General features: G+C 40.1%; 2 protein-coding genes across 2 annotated transcripts; one reads left to right on the top strand and one right to left on the bottom strand.

Annotated features, from left to right (window-relative positions):
- Nucleotides 1-182: 182 nt before the first annotated feature.
- LOC311282875 (uncharacterized protein) lies at nt 183-5,584 on the bottom strand. The gene is made up of 5 exons (XM_084396942.1): nt 4,955-5,584; nt 3,322-3,490; nt 2,031-2,965; nt 1,147-1,315; nt 183-800 (listed from the first exon to the last, which is right to left on the bottom strand). The coding sequence occupies exons 1-5, from the start codon at nt 5,159-5,161 to the stop codon at nt 259-261; spliced, it is 2,022 nt and encodes a 673-aa protein (XP_084253068.1). The 5' UTR covers nt 5,162-5,584; the 3' UTR covers nt 183-258.
- A 187-nt stretch (nt 5,585-5,771) lies between these two features.
- Nucleotides 5,772-15,638, top strand: snupn (snurportin 1). Its single transcript, XM_084396943.1, has 9 exons — nt 5,772-6,016; nt 6,181-6,345; nt 9,587-9,767; nt 10,807-10,911; nt 11,502-11,598; nt 11,707-11,804; nt 12,541-12,618; nt 12,707-12,787; nt 14,752-15,638. The coding sequence occupies exons 2-9, from the start codon at nt 6,188-6,190 to the stop codon at nt 15,052-15,054; spliced, it is 1,101 nt and encodes a 366-aa protein (XP_084253069.1). The 5' UTR covers nt 5,772-6,016; nt 6,181-6,187; the 3' UTR covers nt 15,055-15,638.
- Nucleotides 15,639-16,745: the final 1,107 nt, after the last annotated feature.

Genomic DNA, 16,745 nt, shown 5'->3' with positions numbered 1-16,745 from the left:
GTGAATTCATTCGAATCATTTCTAGTTAAAGTAATACGCCATACCAAATGTTGCTGAAATTCTTTCTATTAATCTTGATCATCCGAAATGTGCAGCTAACACAGTCAATCTTTAATAAGATATTAATAATACTAAATTTCATTTGAGTATATTACGTCTCAAAGAACACAACATTTGTTTTTCATGAGATTTTAAAGTTTTTATTTTTACAAAACATAAAACTGCAAAACATCTGCATAATCAACATAATCCTCAATGTTATTGGAAGTCGAATCTTCCCAGCAAAGTGTTGTGCTTGTGTTTTCTGTTAATGTGAACCAGCAAGTTCTTTTTATTTATTTGAATGCCGCAGTGTGTGCAAGACACCCTGACTTGCTGCCGGACACGTACTCTTACTGCTGACGATGGTGCTCCTGCTGGGAATGGAGGTCCTTTTGCTGGGAATTGGGGTACTTCTGATGGAGGTTTGTCTACTGGGGATGGAAGTCCTTCTACTGGGGATAGAGGTATTTCTGATGGAAGTTCTGCTGTGGATGGAGGTCCTTCTGATGGAGGTTTGTCTGCTCTGGATGGAGGTCCTTCTGTTGGGGATGGAGGTATTTCTGATGGAGGTACTTTGGCTGTGGATGGAGGTGGTGCTGCTGGCGGCACTATGGGTGGAGGCTGTCTGTATGATGCATATTTACAAGTTGCTAAATGTTTAATCAGAGCATCTCTTCTGATTAATGTTGATGTGCAGTAGCAGCAGTGAAAGTGTGGTGCTTGTCTGCAGCCTAGACCACACTTGATGATGACAAAACCTAAAATGTAGAAAGAATTAGTTTGGTTGGTGTTAGGACACAGCTGTACAGTTAAAAGAGTGATATTTAAAGACTATTTGCCAATCTGAGTCAAAACATCCCACCATCTACGACAAACGGTGCTGGATGAGTTAGATGCTGTAATTTGTATAGAAGAAGCAGCTTAAGCATGTGAAATGATAATAGTGATGCTTTACTTTGCAAGCACCAATAAATTATATGTTTTTACCTTCAGATTCGAGGGAGAAATGATCAAGGCCAAAACGTGAAAAACAGAAGTGTTGATAAACTTACACACACAGTATAATTAAGCTGTATAAAGAAATTTAAATGAATTCACACACACCTTCCTGTTGAACAGCATTACGATAGTGATTTGTAACATGATTTTGTGCCTCGTGTAAATGTTTATGCAGCATTGTACAGTAGTCACAGTGGTACATGTTGCAGCACACCGAGCATCTCTCAATGGAGAGAAGGGGATCTTGTCCTCGCCTCAGGACTGTCTGATGCATCTGTGCAGGTTAAACAAACACACACCATTTTAACATCTGTCGGAAAAAATAAATATGTTTAAAAAATATGACGACTTCTTATCAATATACACACTGACCACACTTGCTATAAGTTGCCATAGGCAATGTCCACCTGTGTTTTTCAAGCGCACCGTTTGGATAAATCATTTAGATCATTTAATGCGCTATCAATAGTATGAATCTATGGAAGCTTGTTTCTGCCATGGAATAAAAAATAATAATAAAAAGAAATTGTAACTCTTTATCTTGCAATTCTGACTTTTTTCCTCAGAATTTTGAAGTATAAACTTGGAATTGATGGGGAAAGCCAGAATTTTGAGATGTAAACCCGCAATTACAAAAAGTAATTACGACTTTATCTCGCAATTCTGATTTTGATTAGATTTTCTTGGAATTCTGAGTTTATTTTTTGCAATTCCGAGTTTATAACTCACAATTCTGACTTTTTTTCTCAGAATAGTGAGATATAAACTCGATTTTGCAAGTTATACAGTCCGAATTGTGAGATATAAACTTGCAATTGCAACAAAAAAAAAAAAAAAAACTTCATTCATACTCAATATTATTGGAAATCAAATCTTCCCAGCAAGGTGTTGTGCCTGTGTTTTCTGTTAATGTGAACCAGCAAGTTCCTTTTATTTATTTAAACGCCACAGTGTGTGCAAGACACCCTGACTTGCTGCCGAACACGTACTCTTACTGCTGACGATGGTGCTCCTGCTGGGAATGGAGGTCCTTCTGATGGAAGTTTGTCTGCTGGGGATGAAGGTCCCTCTGATGGAGGTTTGTCTGCTCTGGATGGAGGTCCCTCTGATGGAGGTTTGTCTGCTCTGGATGAAGGTCCTTCTGCTGTGGATGGAGGTTCATCTGCTGGGGATGGAGGTTTGTCTGCTGTGGATGGAGGTTCGTCTGCTGTGGATGAAAGTCCTTCTGATGGAGGTTCGTCTGCTGGGGATGAAAGTCCTTCTGATGGAGGCTCGTCTGCTGTGGATGGAGGTCCTTCTGATGGAGGCTCGTCTGCTGTGGATGGAGGTCCTTCTGATGGAGGCTCGTCTGCTGTGGATGAAGGTCCTTCTGATGGAGATTCGTCTGCTGTGGATGGAGGTCCTTCTGATGGAGGCTCGTCTGCTGTGGATGGAGGTCCTTCTGATGGAGGCTCGTCTGCTGTGGATGGAGGTCCTTCTGATGGAGGCTCGTCTGCTGTGGATGAAGGTCCTTCTGATGGAGATTCGTCTGCTGTGGATGGAGGTCCTTCTGATGGAGGCTCGTCTGCTGTGGATGAAGGTCCTTCTGCTGTGGATGAAGGTCCTTCTGATGGGGTTGGAGGTATTTCTGATGGAGGTTCGTCTGCTCTGGATGGAGGTCCTTCTGTTGGGGTTGGAGGTCCTTCTGATGGAGGTTTGTCTGCTGTGGATGGAGGTCCTTCTGTTGGGGATGGAGGTACTTTGGCTGTGGATGGAGGTGGTGCTGCTGGCGGCACTATGGGTGGAGGCTGTCTGTATGATGTATTTTTACAAGTTGCTAAATGTTTAATCAGAGCATCTCTTCTGATTAATGTTGATGTGCAGTAGCAGCAGTGAAAGTGTGGTGCTTGTCTGCAGCCTAGACCACACTTGATGATGACAAACCCTAAAATGTAGAAATAATAAGTTCAATAGTCATTAGTAAAATAATGTAGTTTAGCACAGCGATCCTGTAGAGGTTTTGGGATAAACCGCCTTTAACAATGATAAAAACCAACATAAAATAAGACAGAGATTAAGATAAAAGAACATAAGGGGAAAAAGCAACATAAAAAAATAAAATAAATGAGCCTATAACTGTTGGGCTAGGGAATATTAATCATTTGACATTATATGTTTTTACTTTCAGATTCGAGGGAGAAATGATCAAGGCCAAAACGTGAAAAACAGAAGTGTTGATAAACTTACACACACGCAGTATAATTAAGCTGTATAAAGTAATTTAAATGAATTCACACACACCTTCCTGTTGAACAGCATTACGATAGTGATTTGTAACATGATTTTGTGCCTCGTGTAAATGTTTATGCAGCATTGTACAGTAGTCACAGTGGTACATGTTGCAGCACACCGAGCATCTCTCAATGGAGAGAAGGGGATCTTGTCCTCGCCTCAGGACTGTCTGATGCATCTGTGCAGGTTAAACAAACACACACCATTATAACATCTGTCAGCAAAATATATACATAAAAACCATGCATATCAGTCAAAATCTAACCCTTAACATGTAACTGTGTGTCGTGGTGTGTCTGTGGTGTGTTGCATCTATGTGCATCGTCTGTGGTGTGTTGTGTTGTGTCTGTGGTGTGGTGTGTTGTGTCTATGTGCATCGTCTGTGGTGTGTTGTGTCTGTGGTGTGTTGTGACATTGTGGTGTGTTGTGACATTGTGGTGTGTTGTGACATTGTGGCGTGTTGTGGCAGTGTTGTGTCTGTGGTGTGTTGTGACATTGTGGTGTGTTGTGACATTGTGGTGTGTTGTGTCTGTGGTGTGTTGTGTTGTGTTGTGACAGTGTTGTGTTGTGACAGTGTTGTGTCTGTGGTGTGTTGTGTCTGTGGTGTGTTGTGTCTGTGGTGTGTTATGTCTGTGGTGTGTTGTGACAGTGTTGTGTCTGTGGTGTGTTGTGTCTGTGGTGTGTTGTGTCTGTGGTGTGTTGTGTCTGTGGTGTGTTATGTCTGTGGTGTGTTGTGACAGTGTTGTGTCTGTGGTGTGTTGTGTCTGTGGTGTGTTGTGTCTGTGGTGTGTTGTGACAGTGTTGTGTCTGTGGTGTGTTGTGTCTGTGGTGTGTTGTGACAGTGTTGTGTCTGTGGTGTGTTGTGTCTGTAGTGTGTTGTGACAGTGTTGTGTCTGTGGTGTGTTGTGTCTGTGGTGTGTTGTGACAGTGTTGTGTCTGTGGTGTGTTGTGTCTGTGGTGTGTTGTGTCTGTGGTGTGTTGTGACAGTGTTGTGTCTGTGGTGTGTTGTGTCTGTGGTGTGTTGTGACAGTGTTGTGTCTGTGGTGTGTTGTGTCTGTGGTGTGTTGTGACAGTGTTGTGTCTGTGGTGTGTTGTGACAGTGTTGTGTCTGTGGTGTGTTGTGTCTGTGGTGTGTTGTGACAGTGTTGTGTCTGTGGTGTGTTGTGACAGTGTTGTGTCTGTGGTGTGTTGTGTCTGTGGTGTGTTGTGACAGTGTTGTGTCTGTGGTGTGTTGTGTCTGTGGTGTGTTGTGACAGTGTTGTGTCTGTGGTGTGTTGTGACAGTGTTGTGTCTGTGGTGTGTTGTGACAGTGTTGTGTCTGTGGTGTGTTGTGTCTGTGGTGTGTTGTGACAGTGTTGTGTCTGTGGTGTGTTGTGTCTGTGGTGTGTTGTGACAGTGTTGTGTCTGTGGTGTGTTGTGTCTGTGGTGTGTTGTGACATTGTGGCGTGTTGTGACACAGTTTTGTGTCGTGTCTATGGTGTGTTGAACTTGTGACATTGTGGTGTGTTATGACATTGTGGTGTGTTATGTCTGTGGTGTGTTATGACATTGTGGTGTGTTGTGTCTGTGGTGTGTTGTGTCATTGTTGTTGCGTCGTGTGTTGTGGTGTGTCGTGTCTGTGTTGTTCGTGAGCTGCACTCACCGGCACATTATTGTCAGTTTCCGGGGCCGGACTCGGGACAGTCCCAGAGGTGAAACTCATCTTCGGGAGAGGAGCTGCAGCAGCGCTGACGGTGTTCACTGATAACCGTGGAGTTTGTGTGAAAAGAAAGAAGAGAATTTGGGGAGTTTGCGCACATTCTTTTTTGTCTCTTCTTTTTTCTGTCTCGCTGGGGTATCTGCGTTTCATTATTAATCCTGACAACTTCAACTTCACTCTACTGCAAATGTTTTCGCTGAAACTAGTTCAACCGACTCTGCTCTGCTGCTGTAACTTTCTCCTTCTCCTCCTTCTCCTTCTTCTTCTTCTTTGGAGTATTTGGCGTTTTCCGCACAATTCCGCCACCTACTGTTTCCTCTCCTCACATGCATGGATCATAGACATCATGGAATATCTATGGTGAATGTTGGGCGCTTTCAAAACACGCTTCGTGAAGCTTCGAAACCTTCAGATAGATAGATCACGTTTTGAATATTTTATTTGATCAGTAATTTATTTAATAATAATATTTAAAAAATAATGTGATATCCTGACCATACAAAATATGAATATGAAAAGTCAATAGCTTATTTAAATATAAAAAATAATTATTACGTTATATAGGATTTATTTAAAATTTTGGGGGTACACAGTGACAAGTCAAATTGGGATACATATTATTTAAACCAGTTATAGACAACATCTGCAACGCTAGTCTCAATACATACTCTATTTCCTCTTTTTTTGTAATGCTTATTTGCTTTAGAACTTGCAAGGGCTTACTTTTCGAGTCATATTCTTCTATTGTTTTTTAGATTAATTCTTCACCAATCGCTGAAACTCCGCGACGGATTTTGGTCGGCCGCGGTGAGGATTGATGACGTCAGCGCGCGCCATTGCGTTTCAAAGCGTGTTTCTCTGCAGAAGTCGGTGTTTGTGTATTTCACACTCTTCAGGCTTTTCATTCCCTTCGTATTTCTATTACTCAGCATCATGAGCAAAGGACCTTAGAGCAGCTCTGATGGGATTGTGATCACGTGTTTACAGCCTGCAGTCGGTTTATCTGTACGTGACATGCTGGTGTTTGTTTTGTGTTTATTCAAATGTGATTATATAGGTGATTTCCGTGTGCTTTTGAAATACCTAATTGGTCTTATGTACATAACCGACTCTTATTATTGCATATAAGTGTCTCGGGATGATGTGAACTCTTGTGTTTGTTGTCACAGGTCCATCATGGAGTCTCTGACCCAGGCTCTCTCCTCCAGCTTCTCTGTATCCAGAGAACCCAACAGCACATCTGCTCCCCATCCTCGCCTGGCCCAGTACAAGAGCAAATACAGTGTTCTGGAGCAGAGTGAACGGCGCAGGAGGTTCCTGGAGTTCCAGAAAGAGTGAGTTAAAGTCACCATGAAATCAAAACGGACAATTCTTAAGCAAACACCCGAGTATCTGCTTAGCAACTTAAAGGGTTAATGAAACTTCTGTCATTAATTACTCACCCTCATGTCGTTCCAAACCCGTAAGACCTTTGTTCATCTTCGAAACACAAATTAAGATATAAGAGGTTTCTGACCCCATATAGACAGCAACATCATTATTGTGTTTCTGGGCCTTAAAAGTTGCAAACACTAGGGCTGGTCCGAATACCATTTTTTGAGCTTCGAAGCTTCGGCAGTAATTAACATCGAATATTCGAAGCTTCGGAGAGAGGGTGCTGAACATATTCTTCTCTCTAATAAAGGCAGGAATCTCTATGTGTCTGTCTGTCCGTTTGCATTTTGATTATTTCGAGAACCGTTCATCCAATCGACTTCACAAGGGGGTGCAGTGTCGCATTTGGTGCAATATAGATAGACACGCGAGACGCGACACGTTCAGAATTAATGAACTTTTAATAAACTACAGAACAACGCGAGCGGGAAGCGGCGTGCCTCACGCGGGCAGGGCTTATGCTCCGAGAACGGACACTGCACTAGTGATATTAAACACATCTTCTCCATGAACAACACAAAGTAAATGCACGTAACACACACACACACACACACAGGTCTGTTCACTTTTAAGCAATACTTTTAATTACGTAGTCTAATATTTTTCTGACTAACAAATTACTGACGCAGTAAAGGGTAGATTTAAATAAAGAAAAACGAAATTTAAATAAAGAAAAAACAATTTAAATAGAGAAGAACGAAATTTAAATAAAGAAAAAAACAAATTAAGTTAAATTAAAACCAAGATTAATTTAGATTGATGATAACGGGTAAAAAGCTTAATACATTTTGTTTCTATTATTCTAATTTCCACAATGTCAAAGCAACGCAGCTTAACCCAAAGTACAAGCTCTGGCATGCACTTCTGTCCACACACACTCCGCTGTTCTCATGCACTTCTGTCCACACACACTCCGCTGTTCTGCACTTCTGTCCACACACACTCCGCTGTTCTCATGCACTTCTGTCCACACACACTCCGCTGTTCTGCACTTCTGTCCACACACACTCCGCTGTTCTGCACTTCTGTCCACACACACTCCACTGTTCTCATGCACTTCTGTCCACACACACTCCACTGTTCTCATGCACTTCTGTCCACACACACTCCGCTGTTCTGCACTTCTGTCCACACACACTCCGCTGTTCTGCACTTCTGTCCACACACACTTACACACACTCCACTGTTCTCATGCACTTCTGTCCACACACACTCCACTGTTCTGCACTTCTGTCCACACACACTCTGCTGTTCTGCGCTCTAGCCAGAGAATACTCCCGTTGCAGGAACACTTTAGTAGGCCAAGAAGAAGCAAATATATTTATTAAGTATAACGAGGTTGGGTTCCTTCAACTGTCCATCCTATTAAAAATGGCTAGGCTATATAAGATAATTGTAAAAAAGAGTATTGTATTTCGTCAGATTTTTGTGTTGAACATATTCAAGCACGAATGAGAACTGTTTCGAGGGGGATGCAGGTGTGCAAAAACCAAAAAAGAATATTCGAATGTCAAATTTTCAAATCGAATACCAACCCACCGAACGAGTATTCAAATATTCGGGTCCAGCCCTAGCAAACACATTGTTAAAATAGTCCATGTGACTACAGTGGTTCAACCTTAATGTTGTGAAGCGACGAGAATACTTTTTTGTTGTTGCAAAAAACACCCCAAATAACGACTTTATTCAACAATCTCTTCCCTTCCACATCATTCTCCTACGCTGTTGACGTAGTGTAAACAGTGCAACGCTTCCTGGTTTTATGTCAGAAGAACGCCGCCTCACTATTGGTCAGCTCCTGCGTCAGCATCACACGCATGTGTGGCTCTCACGTGACCAGCGTTGGCCAATAGTGAGCCGGCGTTCTGACGTAGAACCAGGAAGCGCTGCACTGTTTACACTACGTCAACAGCGTAGGAGAATGTTGAATAAAGCCGTTATTTGGGGTGTTTTTTGCGCACAAAAAGTATTCTAGTCACTTCATAACATTAAAGGAACTCTCCACCGTTTTTGAAATGGGGCTTATTCACCGTCTTTCCTACATTTACATAGGTGGGCAAACGCATTTTTGTCTCAGTGGCAGTGCATGCATTGTTTTAGTTTGGCAGCGCCGCCGATAGCTTAGCTTAGCTTAGCATAATGAATGGAATCCTTTGTTGCCAGCTAGCATGTCATGAGTAAAAGTGATAAGCCTGCGTATTCACAACGAGTACAAATAGCAATGCAGATTAAGACTAGGCAATTTCCTAGGCAGATATTGACTTGGGACTATGTTAGGGGGAAGCACAGGCGAAGCACTGCTACTTGGGCGCAGAGATATCACACAACACCTGAAAATCCCCAACTTCCGTCAACATACCAGCGTGAATAGTAGCCGGCTATTTTTCCTACAGTAGACATAGTGAATGGCGATGAACATGGCGGATTTTGTGAGAGACGAAGAGGGTGACTTCTCAGATAGTCAAGAGCCAGAACCATACCTCTATGAACCAGAGTTTTCAGAAGAGGAGCTGCGTGCTTTGGAAATAGAACGACAGGAGGAGGAGGTTGCGATGGATGAGAACTGGTGGTGAGTGTGATATCTCTGCGCCCACGTAGCAGTATTTCGCCTGTGCTTCACCCCAATATAGTCCCCAAGTCAATATCTGCCTAGGAAATTGCCTAGTCTTAATCTGCATTGCTATTTGTACTCGTTGTGAATACGCAGGCCACAAGAAGTAATTCTTTTTTTTTTAATCACTTTTACTCATGACATGCTAGCTGGCAACAAAGGATTCCATTCATTATGCTATGCTAAGCTAGCGGTGGCGCTTCCAAACTAAAACAATGCATGCACTGAGACAAAAATGCGTTTGCCCACCCATCTAAATGTAGGAAAGACAGTGAATAAGCCCTATTTCAAAAAAGTTCCTTTAAGGTTGAACCACTGTAGTCACATGGACTACCTTTCTGGGCCTTGAAAGTTGCAATGATGTCAGAAACCTCTCGGATTTCATTCCGAGTTTGGAACGACATGAGGGTGAGTAATTCATGATATAAATTTCATTTTTGGGTGAACTACACCTTTAACCACTTACAATCGCCTAGCAACCCATGGGCTTTATTTTGACGCAGTGACGCTAATCAAAAACATTATGTCAGGAAAAGGCTGAACTACGTGAATCACGCCCGTCGTCTGGCAGATGGAGACTGGACCGGAGTCGACAGTGAGGATGAGGAGGACGAAGAGAAGAAGAGTCCGCAACAGCTGGAGAACAGCGCAGATGAAGAGGGGATGGAGATTGAGCAGAGGAAAAAGCTACCGAAGCATTACGCCAACCAGGTGCTCACAAAATTGTTGACAGAAAAACAGATTTAGTCATTTACATAAACCAGCTATAAAGGGACAGTAGCAAAAACATCTTGTTCATTTAGAAGGATTGAAAAGAGTGGAAAATGCCCTCACAAAGCTAAAGTAAAGCCCAAAATGGCTAAACGCTGAAGCTTTTAATTGTCTTAATGACAAATTATTGGTCAGGAAATGAGCAAAATTGAAGCAAATGCACAAGTTAAAAAGCCATTGCTGTCTCAGATAAACATCAAAGACTGAATGAAGTTTATGGCAGAATATGGAGTGATGAGTCGCAATTAAACACTCAGTGATGCTCCAGAGCGATGTCTTTGAGTATGGGAGAATATTGCAGAATGGCTTGCTTCCCAAAAATAAAAAGTTATCTAAAGAGGAATGATCGGATATTATTTTCCAACAAGACGATGCTCTTGCCCAGAGATCAAGTCCATCAGGCTCATGTTTTGTCCTGGTCAGAGTCCAGATTTGAACCCTAAAGTGAATATTTGGTCTCTCACATTAAACTCAAACAAACTGAGAGACATTTTTCAATTATTCATGAACTGGTTGAAGCCATTAACATTGAGTGGAATAACACTGACTCTTCTTCCTGTAAATAGCTCTCTGCAAGTTGGGAAAGGCTATTCTGTGCTAATTTACTTTATCTACAGTATGTGTGCAGTTCTTGCTAATTTTCTGACATTGATTTGTGAGTAATGTGGTTAAAAGACTAAATGTTTTGCCATTTTGGCCCATTTTTTTGCCCAGCAGTGTACAATGGTTTTCAGTTAAAGATACTAGTAATAACTTATATTTATAAGCTAAAAGTGGATACTTTTACTATATATATATATATATATATATATATATATATATATATATATATATATATATATATATATATAGTATTCCTACTATAATAAATAGGATAAAAATACAAATGTAATACATTTTTATGATAATGCTGTTTGGAAGTATAATTAACAATCTTTTAATAGAAAAGTTGTATTTTATATTTGTGTGACATCTCCAGCTGATGTTGTCAGAGTGGTTGGTGGACGTCCCTGCAGATCTGAGCTCTGATTGGCTGATGGTGGTTTGTCCAGTTGGGAAGCGTTCCCTCGTTGTTGCTTCCAAGGTTTGGACCTATTTATTTATTTATTTATTTTATCCAGCTTGCACGTCATGTATGTTGTGTACGTGAATGTTTGGGTTTAGTACGATTTTGTGTCTAAGGAAAACAATAGACTACTTTTATTAAGCTAAGATGCATTAAATTGATCAAAAATGACAGTAAAAACATTTACAGTGTTACAAAGGCTTTCTATTTCAAATAAATGCTGTTCTTTTGAACTTTCTATTCATCAAAGAATCCTTAAAAAAAAAAAACGTATCACGGTTTCCACTATTTAAAGCAGCACAACTGTTTTTAACGTTGATAATGAGAAATGTTTCTTGAGCAGCAAATCATATTAGAATGATTTCTGAAGGATCATGTGACACTGAAGACTGGAGTAATGATGCTGAAAATTCAGCTTTGCATCACAGGAATAAATTATATTATAATATATTAAAATAGGAAACAGTTCTTTTAAATTGTAATAATATTTCACAATATTATTGTTTTTCACTGTATTTTTTATCAAATAAATGCATCATTGATGAGTCCTGACCGCAGTGATGCAGCCTTTTCTGATTAATTTTCATGTTTATAATTTTTTTCCGTAGGGATCTACCGCATCTTACACCAAAAGCGGCTACTGTGTCAATCGATTCCCTTCTCTTATCCCTGGCGGCAACAGACACAACTCTGCCCTGGGAAAAGGTCTGTATCTCTGCACCTGTCCTACTGATTTATCACACTAGAGTGTGCTAGAGGTCCGCCGTTCTGAGCCATCCTGGACAATAAAACTGATAAATATGCTTTCTATAGATTACACCATCCTGGACTGCATCTACAGTGACGTGGACAGAACATACTACATCCTGGATGTCATGTGCTGGAGGGGACATCCTGTATATGACTGCTCAGTAAGGGATGACTTCCTCTAATGACATTTACATTAAAGTTAGGGACATATTCTACACTTTCAGACCATTTTATATAATTAATTATGTTGACATACACTTATGTTTCTTGCATTAAACCAGTCATAATTTAGTTATAGATTTTTACACACTACCATTCAATAGTTTGGGGTTAGTCTTTTTTTTTTTTCTTTTTTTTTTTTAAGAAAATACTTTTATTCAGCAAGGATGCATTAAATTGATCACTGATCATGATAATAAAGACATTTATAATGTTACAAAAGCTTTATTTCATATAAATGCTGTTCTTTTGAACTTTTTGATGATCAAAATCATGGTTTCCACAAAAAATATTAATCAGCACAACCATTTTCAACATTGATAATAATAAGAAATGTTTGGCAAATCAGCATATTAGAATGATTTCTGAAGGATCATGTGACACTGATGCTGAAAATTCGTCTTTGCATCACAGAAAATAAATTACATTTTGCAATAAATGAAAATAGAAAATAGTTGTTTTAAATTGTAATAATATTTCAGAGTATTACTGTTTTTAATTTATTTTTGATCAGGATAAATGCAGCTTGTTTCACACAACTTCTTTAAATGACCCCCAAACTTTTGAATGGTAATGTATATAAATGACCTCATAAATGGCTCAGTATTAAAATTATAGTTTGTTTGCACATAATTCTTTCCTTACAGTTATAAGCACACGTTTTTATATTTTTTACAGACAGAGTTCCGGTTCTACTGGCTGCAGTCTAAAGTGGAAGAGGCCGAAGGTCTTTCTGAAATTTCCAAGATTAATCCTGTAAGTGAACAAATAACTACATCTGTGAGCAAGGCTGAACTCTGAGCTGAAGTACTTCATCCATTCATGGTCTGTTCTCTCTCTGCAGTTCCGATTTGTGAGTCTGAACAACATCAGCTGTTCGACAGAGTCCATCCAAAAAGCTCTTGCACACGAGTACAACTTTACGGTAAGAACATCCACTATTTAAAGTGTAACTTCGCTGATTTTCAGCCTGCTTTGTATTGTTTTAATGTCGGTGGTATAATTAAATGAACAATGTTTACTCTTTCTCAGTTTTACCTGGACCAAGAAATTCACATTTATTTGTCAGGAATAATCTGTAGTTTTCCCAAAAGCTAGTGTTTGAAAGCTTTACAGATTATACTTCCGCGTTTTTGTGTCCCCGCCCACAGACGGTCAGATCGGCGGAGGGTTATTAACAGAACAGTTATTTTAAGTGTAGGTTTAGCACTGAAAATTGTCATACTATGTCTACTCTTTATTAGCCTGGCTAACGTCAGACCTCTTTCTCTTTGAGACGTGGTCTGGGAACCACATGTTCATTTTCTCGTATTTGAGGCGTGGTTTACGAATGCCCAGAGCCGTTTATTGGGCGCTACAAATGTCTATCAAATGCGCCTGTACGTAGCTCATAGCCAATCGTTTCAATTATACCAGATGATGTATGTAGAGCGACAGATATTCAACGAAGAAGACGACGATGGGTCAGATTTATGTGTACACCAGAGTCCTGCACGGGTCCGATTTTGTAAATCCGCACCCGCCCGTACCCGTAGTGCTTAAAACCGCACCCAACCCGTTTCCCAACAGCAGCACTAATTAAAATCTGCACCCAGACTGAAACCCAGGCTAACTCTTTATTGTAAAAATAGTACACTTTGGCAACAGCTTTCTTACCTGTACACGACGGCGTTTCAGTTTGAAGTGTTGACTACAAACACTGAGGTTTTTCAGATTTTTAGTCGTGGCGTTCTCGCTATATTTACGATTCTTTGTAGCCTTTGGCCGATGCCTATAACGATCCTTCACTGGACACCTAAAGTAACTCGCTCCCGCTCAACGTTTACTCTTTGAATTCTCGCACCTGGGAACAATACAAGTCGACACCATTATAACTGAAAGTTTGCTAAGAAGTATTTCCTACTAAAGCAAGGCTGAATTTGACTCTGGTAAGCTTATCCATAGCAGACTGGTGCGAGTGGTCTTAGATGGGAGTGGTCTTAGATGGGAGTGCATTATGGGTGTTGAAGTATTCCTACCCATTTGGCATAAGGAAAGACAACAGCCATTTTTCTCTGTTCTCTCTAGTCTGGTATCCCTGATATCAAAACAGTTTTCACCTTCTGTATAGGCAGCCGAGTTTTATTGAAAGTAGGGCTGAACGATTAATCGCACTTTCCATGTAATCGCACTTAAATCGAGATGGCTTATCGCGATTTTAAAATCGCAAAGGCTACGATAATTTTTTTTTTTTTTATGCGCAGTTTGTCATTGATGTACGGCTCTGTAAACGCTGCTCCATCTGAAAGCACTGCGAGTTTGAGTCACTTATAACGTGCATTTGAAAAAACAACACACGTCAAACATCTTTCCAAAACATGAGAAGCATTTATGAACCTCGTCCAACAACAGACAACATTTAATAACATGTTAACATTATTATTAATAATATTTACTCCAAACTCACTTCATAACGACAGCTGAGCTCCTCCTTCTGTGAGATGATGTGCCTTCTTACACAGAATAAGGCAGTCGGGTGTTTATAAGTCAATTTTAATCAAAGCGTTTCAATCTTCTGTTTATTCAGCTACAGCGATAGAGGTTTCCTGGAATGATGCGCATTATTGTACTTCTGTGGCGGGGCATATTTATCGTGTTTGCATGAGCACCCTCTGGCGTTCAAATGGGGCAGTATTTACTACCAATCAGCCGCACTACCACTGACAAGCTGCGCATAAAATAATCGCAAATCGCGTGCGGTTTTGTTGCGATTAATCGTTCAGCCCTAATTGAAAGCTTTTTTTTCCAGTGGTGAAGTCTCCTTTATTATGCCAAATAGCATTGAATTAGTTGATTATCCATGTTGTTTTACTTGAATAGATGAACTCAAACTGTGTTCCATTATTCTAGGTGGACGGGCTTCTTTTCTACCACAAGGAGACGCACTACACCCCTGGCAGCACACCGCTGGTTGGCTGGCTCAGACCCTATATGGTGGCAGATATCTTGGGCATTGAGGTGCCACAGTGTCCCCTCACCAGCAAGCCTGATTATGCTAGTCATCAGCTTCAGCAGATCCTGGAGCACAAGAAAACATCCACAGAAGTTCGGCCAGCCGACCAAAACGGCCGCTATGAACTGGAACACCTCTCCACGCCAGAGACACAGCTGGAGAACTCCCACACTGGTCCGAAAGAGAGCATGGAGGTCTGAGATCCACCAAAAGACTGCAGACGCTGTTTTAGAGAGCACTTTTCTCAAGCCCTGCGCATGACCATGGAGAACAGTAACGTGAATGAGTTTTTAATTGCTATATTTAAAATTGCAGTTCAGTGCCAAGTAACCCAAATGGGCCTATTTCTGTAACCATAATCGCTAGAATGAAATTCCTCTGCTTTTTTTTTGCAGATGTTATTTTAGGAAACGTATGTATAAACGGTAGTATACATCACGCTCTGTTCAGTTCATCTTCTCTGTTTAGCCATGCATCTCTTTATTGGATTTTATATATAGATTTTTAATTCAATCTTTTCTGTGGATGTTTGGATCATTAAAGGGATAGTTCACCCAAAAATGAAAATTGTCATTTACTCACCCTCAGGTTGTTCCAAACCTTTCTTTCTTCAACAGAAGAAAGAAATTTATACAGGTTTGGAACAACCTGAGGTTGATTACATGACAAAATTGTCCTTTTTAGGTGAACTATCCCTTTAAGATTCAGCTGGTGAAGAAGCCTATGAATTATGTTTTTAAATTTGTGTTGACTTCAATAAAGTTTTACTGTCTGTTTTGTTTAACCCTTTGTCTTAAATATTTTCGAATGTCCAAAAGTGTTTCAAGTCTTACTGAATTTGTCAGTAAGTTTTTTTTGTTTTTAATTCAGCAAGGATGCCATAAATTGATCAAAAGTTACAGTAAAGACAAAGATTTCTATATTAAATGCTTCAAAGAATCCTAAAAAAATATGAAGCAGCACATCTGTTTTCAACATTGATAATAAAAGCAGCAAATCAACATATTCAAATGATTTCTGAAAAAGCATGTGACCCTGAAGACTAGAGTTATGATGCTGAAAATTCAGCTTTGATCACAGGCATAAATTACATCTTAAAATATATTCAGATAGAAAACATTTTAAATAGTAGTAATATTTCACAATATTACAGCTTTATTTATTTTGATTTAAAAAATGCAGCTTGGAGACACTTTCAAAAACTATTTTATTTTACTGACCCCCACACTTTGGAAAGGTAGTGTATGTTATATGTTAAGGTAATTATGAAATCAAAATGGACTATTCTTAATTTTTAAGGAATATTGCCTTAATTATTTATCCATATACATCATTCATTTTTATTATTCACGTGACCTCGTAATCTTTATTTAAAATAACTTCTTGCTGCGGCATCTCTTCTCTGATGACGTGTTTACTGGCGCGAGGGCGGGGCAACCTGTCACTCACATGAGATCGACCAATAGCAAACCACAACCATCCAATCAATTCCAGACGGACAAAATAAAGCCCCGCCCTACATTTTTTCTTGCTCGAGAAGCCGTTTCAGTCGAACATACATCATCATAGTAGAGTTGAAAACACGATCGCAACCTCTTTTTCATGCCACCTTTAAATATGGTTTTATGTATATGTAAAAAGTGTTTTTAACTACCAAATAATGTCTTGTTTCTGTTGCCATCACTATAGTTTAACTCTTGCAATAAAATGATGGCATCATCAAAATAACCTGAGGGTGTATGTCAAGTGCCTCATACAAAAAATCTGCAGGCGGTTATCGATTTGAAACCACAAGCTCACTTCCCACAGATCAACTAAAGCGTAATCGGAGAGTTTTGTTATTAGTCAGTAGCTGCTTTCCAGGAACTCACAGCACCTGTCAACCTAGATC

This window comes from Rutilus rutilus (genome assembly GCF_951802725.1).
Source record: "Rutilus rutilus genome assembly, chromosome: 23".
In the NCBI taxonomy this organism is placed as follows: domain Eukaryota; kingdom Metazoa; phylum Chordata; class Actinopteri; order Cypriniformes; family Leuciscidae; genus Rutilus; species Rutilus rutilus.
The sequence above is the reverse complement of the archived record's forward strand: the minus strand, read 5'-3'. Positions and strand labels throughout refer to the sequence as shown.

Coding starts and splice junctions, on each gene's coding strand:
- snupn (XM_084396943.1), top strand. CDS start 6,188: ATGGAGTCTCTGACCCAGGCTCTCTCCTCCAGCTTCTCTGTATCCAGA. Junction 9,768..10,806: donor CGAAGCATTACGCCAACCAG/GTGCTCACAAAA, acceptor TGACATCTCCAG/CTGATGTTGTCAGAGTGGTT. Junction 10,912..11,501: donor CCCTCGTTGTTGCTTCCAAG/GTTTGGACCTAT, acceptor TTTTTTCCGTAG/GGATCTACCGCATCTTACAC.
- LOC311282875 (XM_084396942.1), bottom strand. CDS start 5,161: ATGAAACGCAGATACCCCAGCGAGACAGAAAAAAGAAGAGACAAAAAA. Junction 1,316..2,030: donor CACCATCGTCAGCAGTAAGA/GTACGTGTTCGG, acceptor TAACCTGCACAG/ATGCATCAGACAGTCCTGAG. Junction 801..1,146: donor TAATGCTGTTCAACAGGAAG/GTGTGTGTGAAT, acceptor TCTACATTTTAG/GTTTTGTCATCATCAAGTGT.